At 40.2% G+C, this 14463-nt stretch overlaps 1 protein-coding gene across 4 annotated transcripts in view; it reads left to right on the forward strand.

The window, feature by feature from the left end:
- bora (bora aurora kinase A activator) overlaps positions 1-14463 on the forward strand; it is a 29614-nt gene that overhangs the window by 5623 nt on the left and 9528 nt on the right. For 3 of the 4 annotated variants that reach the window (XM_078402269.1, XM_078402270.1, XM_078402271.1), the window contains exons 6-11: positions 2855-2923; positions 4792-4848; positions 5759-5988; positions 10816-10969; positions 12987-13534; positions 13719-13868. In XM_078402269.1, coding sequence (XP_078258395.1) covers positions 2855-2923; positions 4792-4848; positions 5759-5988; positions 10816-10969; positions 12987-13534; positions 13719-13868 — 1208 coding nt within the window. The remainder of the gene's footprint in view (positions 1-2854; positions 2924-4791; positions 4849-5758; positions 5989-10815; positions 10970-12986; positions 13535-13718; positions 13869-14463) is intronic. The other variant, XM_078402272.1, reaches the window with a different exon arrangement.

Consider the following 14463-nt stretch of genomic DNA (forward strand, 5'->3'; position numbering starts at 1 on the left):
GGCTGAGAGACTCTTTAAATTACATTGTTGTAAATCATGTTCCTCAAAAACTCATTAAGGGCCGTATGCGCCCTCCTTGGTTTTCGGCAAAACTGAAACGTCTCTCCAGTAAGAAAGAGAAGTTTTATATCCCTGTCCAGAAAAGGGGTACAAAACTGGATTGGGACAATTTTACTAGAGTACGAAAGCAAGTCGATCGTGCTATTAGGAGTACTCATAGACAACATGCTTCTTCCATTCTTGAGGGGGAGCAACCCAAGGCGTTTTGGAGATATGGGAAATCTAGACAGACAGACAACATTGGTGTCCAGATGCTTAAAGTGAACAACTGTCTGATCACTGAGGACCAGGCGAAGGCAGAAGCTCTTGCAAACCAATTTCAACACGTTTTCACCCAGGAAGATACGGAGCCTTCATCATTCCCAGATCTACCGCCCAGCCCATATGCTGATATGCCTGCTATTTAAATTGAGGTTGAAGGTGTAAAGAAGTTACTGCTCAACATCAATACAACAAAAGCTATTGGAACTGACCAAATACAGAATCAAGCCCTTATGATCGGGGCCGAAGAACTGGATTCTGTTTTGCAGTTTATTTTCCAACTGTCGCTTGACTCGGGTGATGTTCCACTGGATTGGGGAAGGCAAACATCACTCCTCTCTTTAAGAAGGGTTCAACCACCAACCCGGCTAATTATCGTCCTGTTTCATTAACAAGCACTTGCTGCAAACTACTGGTGCATATAATCGATAGTAATCTGATGAGACACCTTAGCAAATATAGCATACTTGCTGACAACCAACATGTATTTAGGAGGCATAGATCTTGCGAGTCTCAGCTTATCCTGACGTCCTGGCCAAGAACCTTGACAGCAATGTCGTCACGGATTTAGTAGTACTAGACTTTTCTAAAGCATTTGATGTCATCCCACACCAGAGACTGCTTCAGAAGCTTGACTTCTACGGTGTTCGTTCCAACACGAAACAATGGATTTCCAGTTTTCTGACAAAATGTCTTCAGCGCATGTGTGTGAATGGAAAAAGCTTTGATTGGCATCCAGTTAAGTGGTACACCTCAGGGCACAGTACTGGGCCCTCATCTGTTTTTGCTTTACATTAATGACATGCTTGAAAAAGTCACAAGCAGGACCAGACTATTTGCCGATGAATGTTTGCTGTACCGTTCAATTAAGTCAGCTGGTGATAAAGATGCTCTCCAAAAAGATCTCGGTACTATGGTTGAGTGGTCACAACAATGGGGGATGCAGTTCAATCCTTTCAAATGTGAAACCATGCGTGTCACCAGGAGGAGGAAACCAGGCGAAACATCATATAATATCCTTGGTGCCACCATTGAAGAATCCAAACAGATCAAGTATCTTGGCATCAAATTACAAAACGATCTACCTGGGAATGGTCAGGCTCATCATGCAATGGTGAAAGCAATAGGTGTCCTTAATTTTCTGAGACGCAACTTTTATCATTGTTCAACTTCTACCAAGGAGAAGTTATACTTCACCCTTGTGAGACCACATTTGGACTACGCAGTTGCAGCATGGAATCCATACACAGATAAAAACATTTCTTCCATCGAACATGTCCAAAGACAGGCAGCTCGTTTTGTTACAAATACCTATGAGAGGGAAGCGAGTGCTACAGAACTTCATTGGGATGGAACACTCTCCAAGACAGACGTAAAGCCCACAGTTTGACCTGTTTTTACAAAATGTTAAATGGTCAGCGCGACATAGATTACCACATCTACACCAAACCCAACCTATCAGGAGTAGACGAGGGCATTCGGTTCAATTTGAGATACCAGCTATCAAAACAGATGTGTATAGCAATTCATTCTTCCCTCGCACAATTAAAGCATGGAATAGTCTTCACCCTGCCATAGTTACTCAACCAGACGCAACTAAATTTAAGGCAGCTCTTCTTCTCCAAGAAGCCCTTCTTGCTTAAGTCCGTACTCCGCCACCTCCAGTTTAAATTCCATTTGGAATATTTTGGAGGACCAAGTCGGCGCCGACCAGCGATCCCCGTTATATTAGCACATTACACTCTAGGGACAATTTATATTTTTTACCAAAGCCAATTAATCGACAAACATACATTTTTGGAATGTGAAAGGAAACCGGAGCACCCAGAGGAAAACCACGCGGTCATGGGGGGAAGGTACAAACTCTACAGAAAGCACCCATAGTCAGGATTGGACCCTGGTCTCTGGTGCAGCAAGGCAGTAACTCTACGGCTGTGCAGGCATGGCACATTGAATGTGTTCTGCAGGGTAATGGGCAAGTGGGGTGTATCTGTGAATGATAATTGGGGATCAAGAGATGTGACTGGAGCAGCAACGACTGATTCAAGGTCCTGAAGTCCAACAATCCCTTTGCATCCACAGATGTAGCTTCCCTGCTGAGTTCCCCCAGCCGAAGCTAGACACAAAAAGCTGGAGTAACTCAGTGGGACAGGCAGCATCTCTGGAGAGAAGGGATGGGTGACGTTTCGGGTCGAGATCCTTCTTACGCAGAGTTCTTCCAGCCGTTTGTTCTTTGTTCCAGATTACGATATCTGCAGTCCCTTATGTCTCCATGTGAGTAGAGTACTTAAGAATGCTGCTTGCACTGCCCACCAAATTATTTTTGATGTCACATTTTGAGAAATTCCCTTTGCTTGAGAAATTTTGCCAAAATCAATATTTATCTAAGATATTAATAATATTTGATTTCCAAATGCAAAGGGAAGAGGTTTTTGTGGTAGGAGTTGTGGGATAAAAACGGAATCTTCAAAGAATCTAACTGGATATATAATGCATAGGTAAAAAAATAAATTTCCTTTGTGCTTCCTTTCAGGCTCATCCTGGGATAGGAATTCTTCAGTTCACTCAAAAGAATCTAATGTGGTCCCAGGGAAGCATAATGGTTAGTGGTTATCATGTAATAGCTGCATGGAGTTTGAACACTATTGATTTAAATTGTGTCCTGAAAATCAATCTCTAATACCTGAATATAATAACGAATTAAGCAATTACTTCATGTTGGCATTGTTAGTTTCCATTAAACAATGCTAAATAATACTTTTGAGAAGCAAAACTGCCTATTTTACTTTGGCCCTCAATGTAGACTTCTCCACACTGATAATCATCCCAGATATAATACTATATGAAATTTTCTTAATCTTAAAATACGACAATTTATTTTGTCTGATAAATCGCAAATTTCCACGGGATGAATGTTGAAAATTCATGCACCCAACTAGTGTTTCTTAATATATTGGTAAAATAGTACGCAATGAAAGTGGGATTGAATTATTAAGAATATAGTATGTTTTTAATGTATTTTATAACTGAAGTAAAACATTAACCTAAAATTTACTGCACAAAATTAATCATTCTCCAAAAAAGCTACATAGTCTAATCCCACTGTTATTTTATTATTTGGTGTCTATCTAGGAATTTTTGGACATAGCTTCATCAAAGTTTTTTACGTTCCAATTATTTTATCTTCACTTGTAATGATCACTTGCCACCCCGAGTTCTCTGTTAATTCAAATGCTTCAATTCCTTTATACAAGTGTATACTCAGTTCTTAATTTTACTTCCAGAAATGCATAGCTTAAGCAATTTATGGCATTTGTCATTAATTTGGCTAGTCAACGTTTTACCCCTTTTTAGAAAAGTCAGCATACTCCCCTTCAAATTATGTAACTTCATGGTAGATTTGGAAGAAAAGTGCATCATACTTCAAATATGAAATAGACTACTTCAAACTATTTTTAATCCTAAGTAATCCTCAATGAATTCTGTGTTTCTGGTCCATTAACCTGCTGTTGTTTGGTCCTTTTTATGGTCTATTTTTGAAAATCTTTACACAATGTTTACTACATTCCCTTTTGCATTCACTCACTTTTTCATTTCAATCAATTTGTAATAATTCTATTCTAGATATCCTTAATCAACTTTCAATGCTCATTAACTCGATTTTGAATATGGCTCCCAGTTTGCCCACATAAGTAAAAATGTCATTGTTCCGTTTCGGTACATATGACCATAAAACACTCTTGACTCTGTCCTGACTCGTGTTTTTGCTAATCACATTTGTTCTTGATAAAAAGTTACAGTTACAATCCTTCATTTCCTATGGTGCAAATCCGCCATCTAGCATCCATGGGGACTGAGGTGCTGCTTACATGAATGTGCAGGTTGCAAGAGAATCATTTAAAAAATACATTAGTGTATGTCACGCACATGTACACGTATTCTATATTTAAACCTTGAAATAAATCACTGAACGATTTCTCCTTACCCGTTTAAATAATAATGTTTTACATTGCAATTTTATGCTTGAACACCAAACAATATGAATGTAAAATACAAGAAAAATGTATGACCACTTCACATTCAGTGCCAAATCTTTAAAGATGTTGCTGATAATCAGCCTACAGCTGTGCTGTCCTTGTTTTCAAGGCAAATAAATTAACAATGTCTTTTTATGCTTATTTTGTACAATGCTTGAAATAAAATTCTCCATTGTACATTTTATGAAAGGTTTTAATATTATTTATGCCAGTTGCATGATAAATATGGATGCATAAATAATGGATAAACATAAGTTTACCTGAAAAAAGATTGGAAAATTAAGTGCCTCTCCAGTATGTTCAATTTCTATGCAATGAGAATAAAACATAAAATGATCTTCCTCCTGCAAACACAAAAAAAGTACTTCTTGTAAATATGAATAAGCACTTTAATGCAATTTGTTTAATAATTATGTTTTGTTTTCCTTTGCAGCAGCTTGTCAAACTTTATTGTCATTACCTGTGGACTTTGATCTAGAAAAAATAATAGGTAATATAGAAAACATTAGCTGGTTGTTAACTTTTGCAGTTTCTAAAATGTGAAGAAATTCTCACTTCTTTGATACCACCTTCACTTGAATGTTATTTATACTATCAAATAACCTTGTTAATGGGTCCATATTATTTGCAAATAAGGTCACATAATTAGTCGCAAATTACACTTTTTCCTGTTTGCTGACCATTAATAAAAATAGTTCACAAGGATGGGATTATGCTGTTTAATTTACAGCCTTTAAAACATATCCTAATGTGTGAGTTCCTTTATGGAGAAATTAATTTCTATGTAGCATCAAGTTATAAGATACTAATAATGGTTTAGATTCATGATAAACAAATTAACAAAAAATATCTCAGTGCTTCCTTATTTCAATATTAAATGTTTGAAATGGTACTTTTAGTTGATCGACTTCCAAACATGGAACATTCCAAACATAAGGGTGATTTTTAAAAAAAAGTTCATATTACATGTATGTGATGAGAAATTGAACGGTTTAATTCTGATCATTGAAGTGATAGAAAGGACATTGGGAAAATAGCTTCAATTTGCCAACCACTTAGATTTTGTTCATTGCAATATAATTTTAATGTATTTATACTACATTTCAAAATGAAGTTGGTTTATGAACCTACCTACAGGTAAATCAGGTCAGATGCAGATTACTTGGCATTTTGATTATGAGAATTGATCAGCTCTGTCGTCCATTTCATTCTGAAATCATCACCATGGTGTTTTAATGGAGTATCTAGCACGTATTTGCTTCCTGTAATTGGGACTGTTTGGAAGTCCTGTTTGAGAATTTCCTTGATGGTAAAAAGTATGATTGATTACAAACACTTTTCTTTAATTGTACTGTACGTTTTCATCAACGTTAACTGAAGTTAACTTTCTCTGTGTGCAGGTGAATACTATAAATCAGAAGAGCCTACTGACCAGTTGCATGAAAGTTTAAGTGCCTCTTCACTTCGAAGGAAACTATTTATAGACGGTGAAAGAAGTTGCTCTGAAGGCTCGTTCCTCCCTTCTCCAGAGGAAGGTCATTGTGCTGGTCCTATCCAATCCAATGGACATCTCTGTTCTTCGGAATCCTCTCCAGCTCTATGTAAGAGCACCATAAAAACTCCTAGTTCTGTAAGTACTCTATTAGCTTCTAACGTTATTTTTGAGATCAGACTGAAATGTATAAGGAGAAAGTAATATAGAATATATAGTTTTAAAATTCCACCTGGTGGCGCCGTCAGCGATGGCAGCCTTGCCAACAGTCTGTCTATCTTTCTGTCTCTTTTGTTATTTTTAGTGTGTTTTAAAAAGTTTGTGTTAATGTTCTCTGGTTTGTTTTATGTGGGGGGTGGGTCGGGGGAAACTTTTTTCAATCTCCTACCTTGCCGGAGATGCGATTGTTTTCCGGATCGTATCTCCGGTTGCTCTGCGGCCAAACATCATGGAGCTGGCGGCCTTGCTCGAGATTGACTTTGAGCCCCACCGCGGGGCCGTAGACTTGCCATCGGAGCCTGCGATCCCTTGCATGGGATCGACATTCCAACCGTGGCCTGCGGATTTCAACATCGAGGAGCTCGCAGTCTCAGGTAGAGACTGATGTCTGGAAGCTCCAAAGTCCCAGGAGGTTTGACTAGCCCCGAACCAGGGTCGATCCCCCGATGTGGCAGCTTGATCGCCCTGATGCGGAGGGCTTGACCGCCAGCTACAGGAGCCAAGATTGTCCCGTCAACGGAACACTCGAGTTCCCCAACCGCAGGAGAACAAAGAAGGGAAGAGATTGCACTTTTTTTCTGCCTTCCATCACAGTGAGGAATGTGGAGGAGTCACTGTGGTGGATGTTTATGTTGAAATGTTTTTTGTGTGTCTTGTTACTTTTTATTGGTATGACTATGGCAAATCAAATTCCTCATATGTTGCAAAACATACTCGGCTAATAGAGTATGATTAAGATTATGAATATATCATGTACGAGGTTATGGTTCTCCATCTCTGGAGAACCTCGCAACAAGTTTTGACAAGGAAGAAGTGGTACGGGTAAACATGGGTTCATTGTTAAATCTCCTCTTGCCAGACATTTATAGAAACATAGAAAATAGGTGCAGGAGTAGGCCGTTCGGCCCTTCGAGCCTGCACCGCCATTCAATATGATCATGGCTGATCATCCAGCTCAGTAGCCTGTACCTGCCTTCTCTCCATACCCACTGATCCCTTTAGCAAAAAGGGTCACATCTAACTCCCTCTTAAATATAGCCAATGAACTGGCCTCAACTACCTTCTGTGGCAGAGAATTCCACAGACTCACCACTCTCTGTGAAGAAATGTTTTCTCATCTCGGTTCTAAAAGACTTCCCCCTTATCCTTAAGCTGTGACCCCTGGTTCTGGACTCCCCCAACATCAGGAACAATCTTCCCGCATCTAGCCTCTCCAACCCCTTAAGAATTTTATATGCTTCTATAAGATCCCCCCTCTTCTAAATTCCAGCGTGTACAAGCCCAGTCTATCCAGTCTTTCCTCATATGAAAGTCCCGCCATCCCAGGGATCAATCTGGTGAACCTTCTCTGTACTCCCTCTAAGGCAAGAACGTCTTTCCTCAGGTTAGGAGACCAAAACTGCACACAATACTCCAGGTGCGGTCTCACCAAGGCCCTGTACAACTGCAGCAGAACCTCCCTGCTCCTAAACTCAAAACCTCTTGCTATGAATGCCAACATACCATTCGCTTTCTTCACTGCTTGCTGCACCTGCATGCTTGCTTTCAATGACTGGTGCACCATGACACCCAGGTCACGTTGCATCTCCCCTTCTCCCAATCACCATTCAGGTAATACTCTGCTTTCCTGTTCTTGCCGCCAAAGTGGATAACCTCACATTTATCCACATTATATTGCATCTGCCATGCATTTGCCCACTCGCCTAATCTATCCAAGTCACTCTGCAGCCTCCTAGCATCCTCCTCGCAGCTAACACTGCCACCCAGCTTCGTGTCATCCGCAAACTTAGAGATGTTGCATTCAATTCCCTCGTCCAAATCATTAATATACACTGTAAATAACTGGGGTCCCAGTACTGAGCCTTGCGGTACCCCACTAGTCACTGCCTGCCATTCCGAAAAGGACCCGTTTATTCCTACTCTTTGCTTCCTGTCTGCCAACCAATTTTCTATCCACCTCAACACTGAACCCTCAATACCGTGTGCTTTAAGTTTGTACACCAATCTCCTATGTGGGACCTTGTCGAAGGCCTTCTGAAAGTCCAGATATAACACATCGACTGGTTCTCCCTTATCCACTCTACTAGTTACATCCTCGAAAAATTCTATAAGATTCGTCAGACATGATTTGCCTTTGGTAAATCCATGCTGACTTTGTCCGATGATTTCACCACTTTCCAAATGTGATGCTATCACATCTTTAATAACTGACTCTAGCATTTTCCCCACTACCGATGTTAGGCTAACTGGTCTATAATTCCCCGTTTTCTCTCTCCCTCCCTTTTTAAAAAGTGGGGTTACATTAGCTACCCTCCAGTCCTCAGGAACTACTCCAGAATCTAAAAAGTTTTGAAAAATTATCACTAATGCATCCACTATTTCTGAGGCTACTTCCTTAAGCACTCTGGGATGCAGCCTATCTGGCCCTGGGGATTTATCTGCCTTTAATCCATTTAATTTACCTAACACCACTTCCCGACTAACCTGGATTTCCTTCAGTTCCTCCATCTCATTAGACCCCCGGTCCCCCGCTATTTCCGGCAGACGGTTTATGTCTTCCTTAGTGAAGACAGAACCAAAGTATTTGTTCAATTGGTCTGCCATCTCCTTGTTCCCTATGATCAATTCACCTGTTTCCGACTGCAAGGGACCTACATTTGTCTTAACTAATCTTTTTCTCTTGACATATCTATAAAAGCTTTTGCAGTCAGTTTTTATGTTCCTTGCCAGTTTTCCCTCACAATCTATTTTCCCTTTCCTAATTAAGCCCTTTGTCCTCCTCTGCTGGACTCTGAATTTCTCCCAGTCCTCTGGTATGCTACTTTTTCTAGCTAATCTGTATGCTTCATCTTTTGTTTTAATACTATCCTTGATTTCCCTTGTTAGCCACGGATGCACTACCTTTCCTGGTTTGTTCTTTTGCCAAACTGGGATGAACACTTGTTGTAGTTCATCCATGCGATCTTTAAATGCCTTCCATTGCATGTCCACCGTCAACCCTTTCAGCATCAATCGCCAGTCTATCTTGGACAATTCACGCCTCATACCCTCAAAGTTACCTTTCTTTAAGTTCAGAACACTTGTTCCTGTATCGACTTTGTCACTCTCCATCCTAATGAAGAACTCTACCATATTATGATCACTCTTGCCCAAGGGGCCTCGCACAACAAGACTGCTAACTAACCCTTCCTCATTACTCAATACCCAGTCTAGAATGGCCTGTTCTCTCGTTGGTTCCTCGACATGTTGGTTTAGAAAACCATCTCTCAAACATTCCAAGAAATCCTCTTCCTCAGCACCCCTGCCAGTTTGGTACACCCAATCTATATGTAGATTGAAGTCACCCATTATAACTGCTGCACCTTTAGTGCACGCATTTTTAATTTCCTGCTTGATGCCATCCCCAACCTCACTACTGCTGTTAGGTGGCCTGTACACAACTCCCACTAGCGTTTTCTGCCCCTTAGTGTTTCGTAGCTCTACCCATATCGATTCCACTTCCTCCAAGCTAATGTCCTTCCTTTCCACTGCTTTAATCTCCTCTCTAACCAGTAACGCTACCCCACCTCCTTTTCCTTTCTGTCTATCCCGCCTGAATATAGAATATCCCTGGATGTTGAGCTCCCAGCCTTGGTCACCCTGGAGCCATGTCTCTGTAATCCCAACTATATCATAATCATTAATAACTATCTCCACATTTAATTCATCCACCTTATTACGTATACTCCTTGCATTGAGACACAAAGCCTTCAGGCTTGTTTTTACAACTCTCTTACCCCTTATACAATTATGTTGAAAAGTGGCCCTTTTTGATTTTTGCCCTGGATATGTCTGCCTGCCACTTTTACTTTTCACCTTGCTACCTGTTGCTTCTACCCTCATTTTACACCCCTCTGTCTCTCTGCTCCTGCTCCCATCTCCCTGCCACATTAGTTTAAATCCTCCCCGACAGCACTAGCAAACACTCCCCTAGGACATTATGGAGCAACATTGGCAGTACCATGGTCGCATGTTGCCAACCTCCATCAGGACCGTTGAAGGTTGCATGGAGATCAATTACATCTAACTCAAAGATAGCAAATCTAAATTCATTTTAATGATTTTGGACTCTAACTGACCTTTACACCTTTTATTAACTGCGTAACTCATGGTTTGATTAATGAAATACTAGACAATGCTAGTTATAAATTGTTCTTTCAGTAAAGGGGATGGAAGTAAGAATGCTGCCAAATGTTAGTCTATGTCTTGAAAAGTTAGCTGTTCAGGTATTTTTACTTTGGTTAAAAACAAATCTTCTCAATATTACCATCAAAAAATGTACAATTGATTTTGAAATTCATGCGAATTCATTGAAATTCATTTAGAAAAACTATCTGAAAGTTTTATTTTTCACTCAATCTTGTAATTGATTATTGGGGGGGGGGGGGGGGTCATGTTTTTTTTTTTAAATACTAAATTTTGGGTGAAATAAGTGCCCTCGCCTGAGAAAATTGAGGAACATTGTGTTTGTCTCTGCACTTTAATAATACAAATGTGTGCTAGTGAAAAATGTTTAAATTGATAATCATTTGTTCACTTTTTTATTTGATTGCATCTTGGTCCATTTAGAACCGTGGCCAACATCAGCAAGAAGCTTATCGAATGATTTGAGACGGTTCACTGTTTTCGTTTCTCCTAAGAAAAGCAGAAAATCAAAATAACATTTAAATGCAACAGTTTATATCAATCCACCCTTGTCAATTCTAGGGGCAATTTTCATCGAGTCCTATCCAAGGTGCAGGAAGGGCATACAGTTTAGGGAGCAATACAAGCCCCATGTTTCCAGAGAGGTCTTCTCCAAATCCTGCATCACCAGCTTTGTCTCCGATTGGACTTCAGTTTGACAGAATACCAGTTTCAGGTTTGAACTTAACGTTATTTAGAACTTAAAAGTGGTGGACAATTCATTATTTTTAATATAAGCAACCATTCCAAGTGGCAAAATTTGAAATCTGTTCTTGAATACTCCCTCTATTTGCACAAAATTAATCATGAAAACTCATTTCTATTATGAGATAGCAAAATCATTCTGGTGAATTGGTGGTTTTTTTTCACAATATAACAGTATTTTATTCTGATTTATCTTGAAGCAATCCAGGTTGCTAAAACGGACTTTAGAAACCCATGACAGGCTCATATTTCCAATTTGTCATTTCGATGTTGATCAATTTGGAATCTTTGCTATTATCACTTGCTGTTGCATTTACAGTAAACCCTCACAATTACAGACCTTTATATAATGCATTTTGGTTAAAGCGGACCAGGATGCAAAGCACAGCGGAAATATGGCGGTGGAGGGAGAGCGAGCAGTGAAACGCTCTTGAAGATCCTTGCATTGGGCAAGGGGTTTGCAGCGGCTGCCACAAAGCGAGGTCCCGGGGTTCTTTGTTGGTTCTTGGTCCTCCAAAATATTCCAAATGGAATTTAAACTGGAGGTGGCGGAGGATGGAGAAGAGCTGCCTTAAATTTGGTTGCGTCTGGTTGAATAACTATAGTAGGGTGAAGACTATTCCATGCTTTAATTGTGCGAGGGAAGAATGAGTTGCTACACACATCTGTCTTGATAGCTGGTATCTCAAATTGAATCGAATGTCCTCGTCTACTCCTGGCAGGTTAGGGTTTAGTGTAGATGTGGTAATCTATGTCGAGCTGACCATTTAACATTTTGTAAAAACAGGTCAAACGGTGGGCTTTACGTCTGTCTTGGAGAGTGTTCCACCCCAATAAATTTAAAGTTCGGTCACACTCGCTTCTCTCTCATAGGTATTTGTAACAAAACGAGCTGCCTGTCTTTGGACAGGTTTGGGGTATTTGATTCAGTGGTAGTGCGCGCCACTGCACCTGCACCGCCCTGGCAGTGCGTGCCTTGGTCGCCTGGTAACAGTGCGAGGCTCCCATTGCACCTTCCCCCATTTCTGCCAGGTTCCCCAATGAGGTGGCGGCACATAGAATGCTTCCAGTTGTGGGAGTGGAGAGAGCGAGCAGCAAGAAGGTGGTGTGATTTCCGGCCCCTTACACCGCATGTGGGGCTGCGGGCTCTGCGGCTCCCTGGTCTGTGAATTCCCGCTGGTTTATCCCTTCTTCCCACCCAGCCATGGGAGTAAACATTACTATTTAACCCCCACACTCGGTTATAGCAGACGATCGGCAACAACAGACACCATTTCACCCTTGTGCATATTGCGAGAGTTTACTGTATTTTGCTCATTTGAAAAGTTAACAATTTCGTAGAGCTCATGGTGAGAACTTGCACTCAGAAGTATCACCAAGGAATTTCAAAACAACATTACACTTGATTTTTTTAAAACTACTAACCACTTGGTTATATTTGCCGTATATGTATAATGTTATAGATCAAGTGGACCCGTTGAGCCCAAACCTCTGCTGCATTGGTGCAGCACCCCCTCCTCCCCCCCCCTTCCCCCTCCCTCCCTCCCCCCTCCATTCCTCCCCCCCCTCCATTCCTCCCCCCTCCCTCCCTTCCTCCACCCCTCCCTCCCTTCCTCCACCCCTCTCCCCCTCCCTCCCCTCTCCCCCCAGCTTCTCCCTTCCCCTGCCCCCCATTCCACCCCCCTTATCCTCCCATCCCTCCCATGGAGATAGATTTAAACTTTAAAATGTGAATACCTTTTAAAATATAACACCGATTTTAATGAAACGTCTTCTATTAGCACCAAAGGGACGATGGTGAGTAAGGTGGGACTAAAATTGTCACACTATCGTGTACTGTTTTGGCTGTAATTCAGGAACAAACAAACAAACGAGAGTTTTAGTATATACATGTGCAATTTGAACAATGCATATCTTTCACTTGGTGTGGATAATTTTTTTAAATATCTTCTGATATTGGCAATTCTTGTTTATTTCCTTTTATGCAGGAGGGAATGATTTTGCTTTCATGTCTCCTGTTACTCCTGCAGTGATCTTGGAAGGGAACTTCGACCACTGCACAGCATCTCCTTTCATAGAAGGATGTTCACCCATTAAAATATGCCCCCCTGTGAATCCCAGGCTGCACATTCTTTGTCACACGCCTCCTGATAAGATAACTTTTCCACATGAATGCAGAGTTGAACAGAGAATCCATTCTGCAGCAGAAACTAACAAGCAGCCTGAGATGGATGCAAAGTTATCTACATTTCTTAATGCAGACAGTAAAACAAATTGCATTATGTCTCACAAGCTTTTAATCAATGAAAACACAATGGCCCTTGAAGATGAAAACGAAGATCATACTGTTGATATGGCAGATCTGGGAACGAATGAAGGGATTGATAGCATTTGGATAAAGGAAAACATAACAAATATTAGTATTCCAATAACTAGTTCAATGACTGGAATTGCATTTAATGTGGATAGCCCTCATCTGTATTTATCACCATTAGCAGAAAGCAGTGCGATTCCTTTTGAGAGCATTAGTATCCAGGTAAGGATAATGTTTTGAGTAGTTTGATTGTAAGCTCAAGAACGATCTAAAAATAGTTGTACTTTAGTTTTGTTTTATTTTTTCTGAATTTACATGTGATTGAATATTATAATTGAATATGTTACAGAAATGTTCTGGTAGTTGGCTATTTTACTTGTATTAATTTTGTTTTTAAATTCAACAGGCTGATAGTGGATATAATACACAAGCCACTTCTGCGAGTAGCATAGCTGATGTTATTGGAACAGATAGCCAGCTTGATAAAGAGCATTTAGAACCACAGACACTAGTTGGAACTTTACCTCTAAATAAGCTTGAAACAAAACCTCATCTGGTATGTGTGGCTTTGTTTATTTCTATAAATTGCATATGATAAATGACTGCATGGGATCATATGAAAGATCATATTTTGTTTGAGGGTTTCAGCAAAATTTGATAGGTGATAGAAAGGTTGTGTGGTTCAAAATATATGCGAGCACTTTCTAGATTTCTATGAGCTTGTTTTAAATTCTGGGAAATTGGCATACCTATACTTTCCATCATAAAATGACCCATTTATTCCTATATTCAGCTTTATATCTGTTGAACAACGCTCAATCCATGCCAGTATATGCCCCATTCCTATTTGGTCTAATTTTGTTTCATAATCTCTGATGTGACATTTTATCAAAGGCTTTTGGAGGTGTTAGCCATTGCTTGCTTAGTGTCATAACTTCTTAATTAAGTTTTACAATCAATCATAATCAACTCAAACTTGCTGTTTGGTTTGATGCATTTTAAAATCTTGGTATTAGAAAGAACTGTCACGTGGTCTTTAAGTATAATTCTACGTATAATCATCATTGATCTGTTAAAGTTCCTTAACTATCAGTCGCCCACTGAAATGGTTTTGATTGTATCTATTTGTTTTATTAATTAAGCTATCTTGC

Source organism: Rhinoraja longicauda, chromosome 7 (assembly GCF_053455715.1).
Source record: "Rhinoraja longicauda isolate Sanriku21f chromosome 7, sRhiLon1.1, whole genome shotgun sequence".
NCBI lineage: Eukaryota > Metazoa > Chordata > Chondrichthyes > Rajiformes > Arhynchobatidae > Rhinoraja > Rhinoraja longicauda.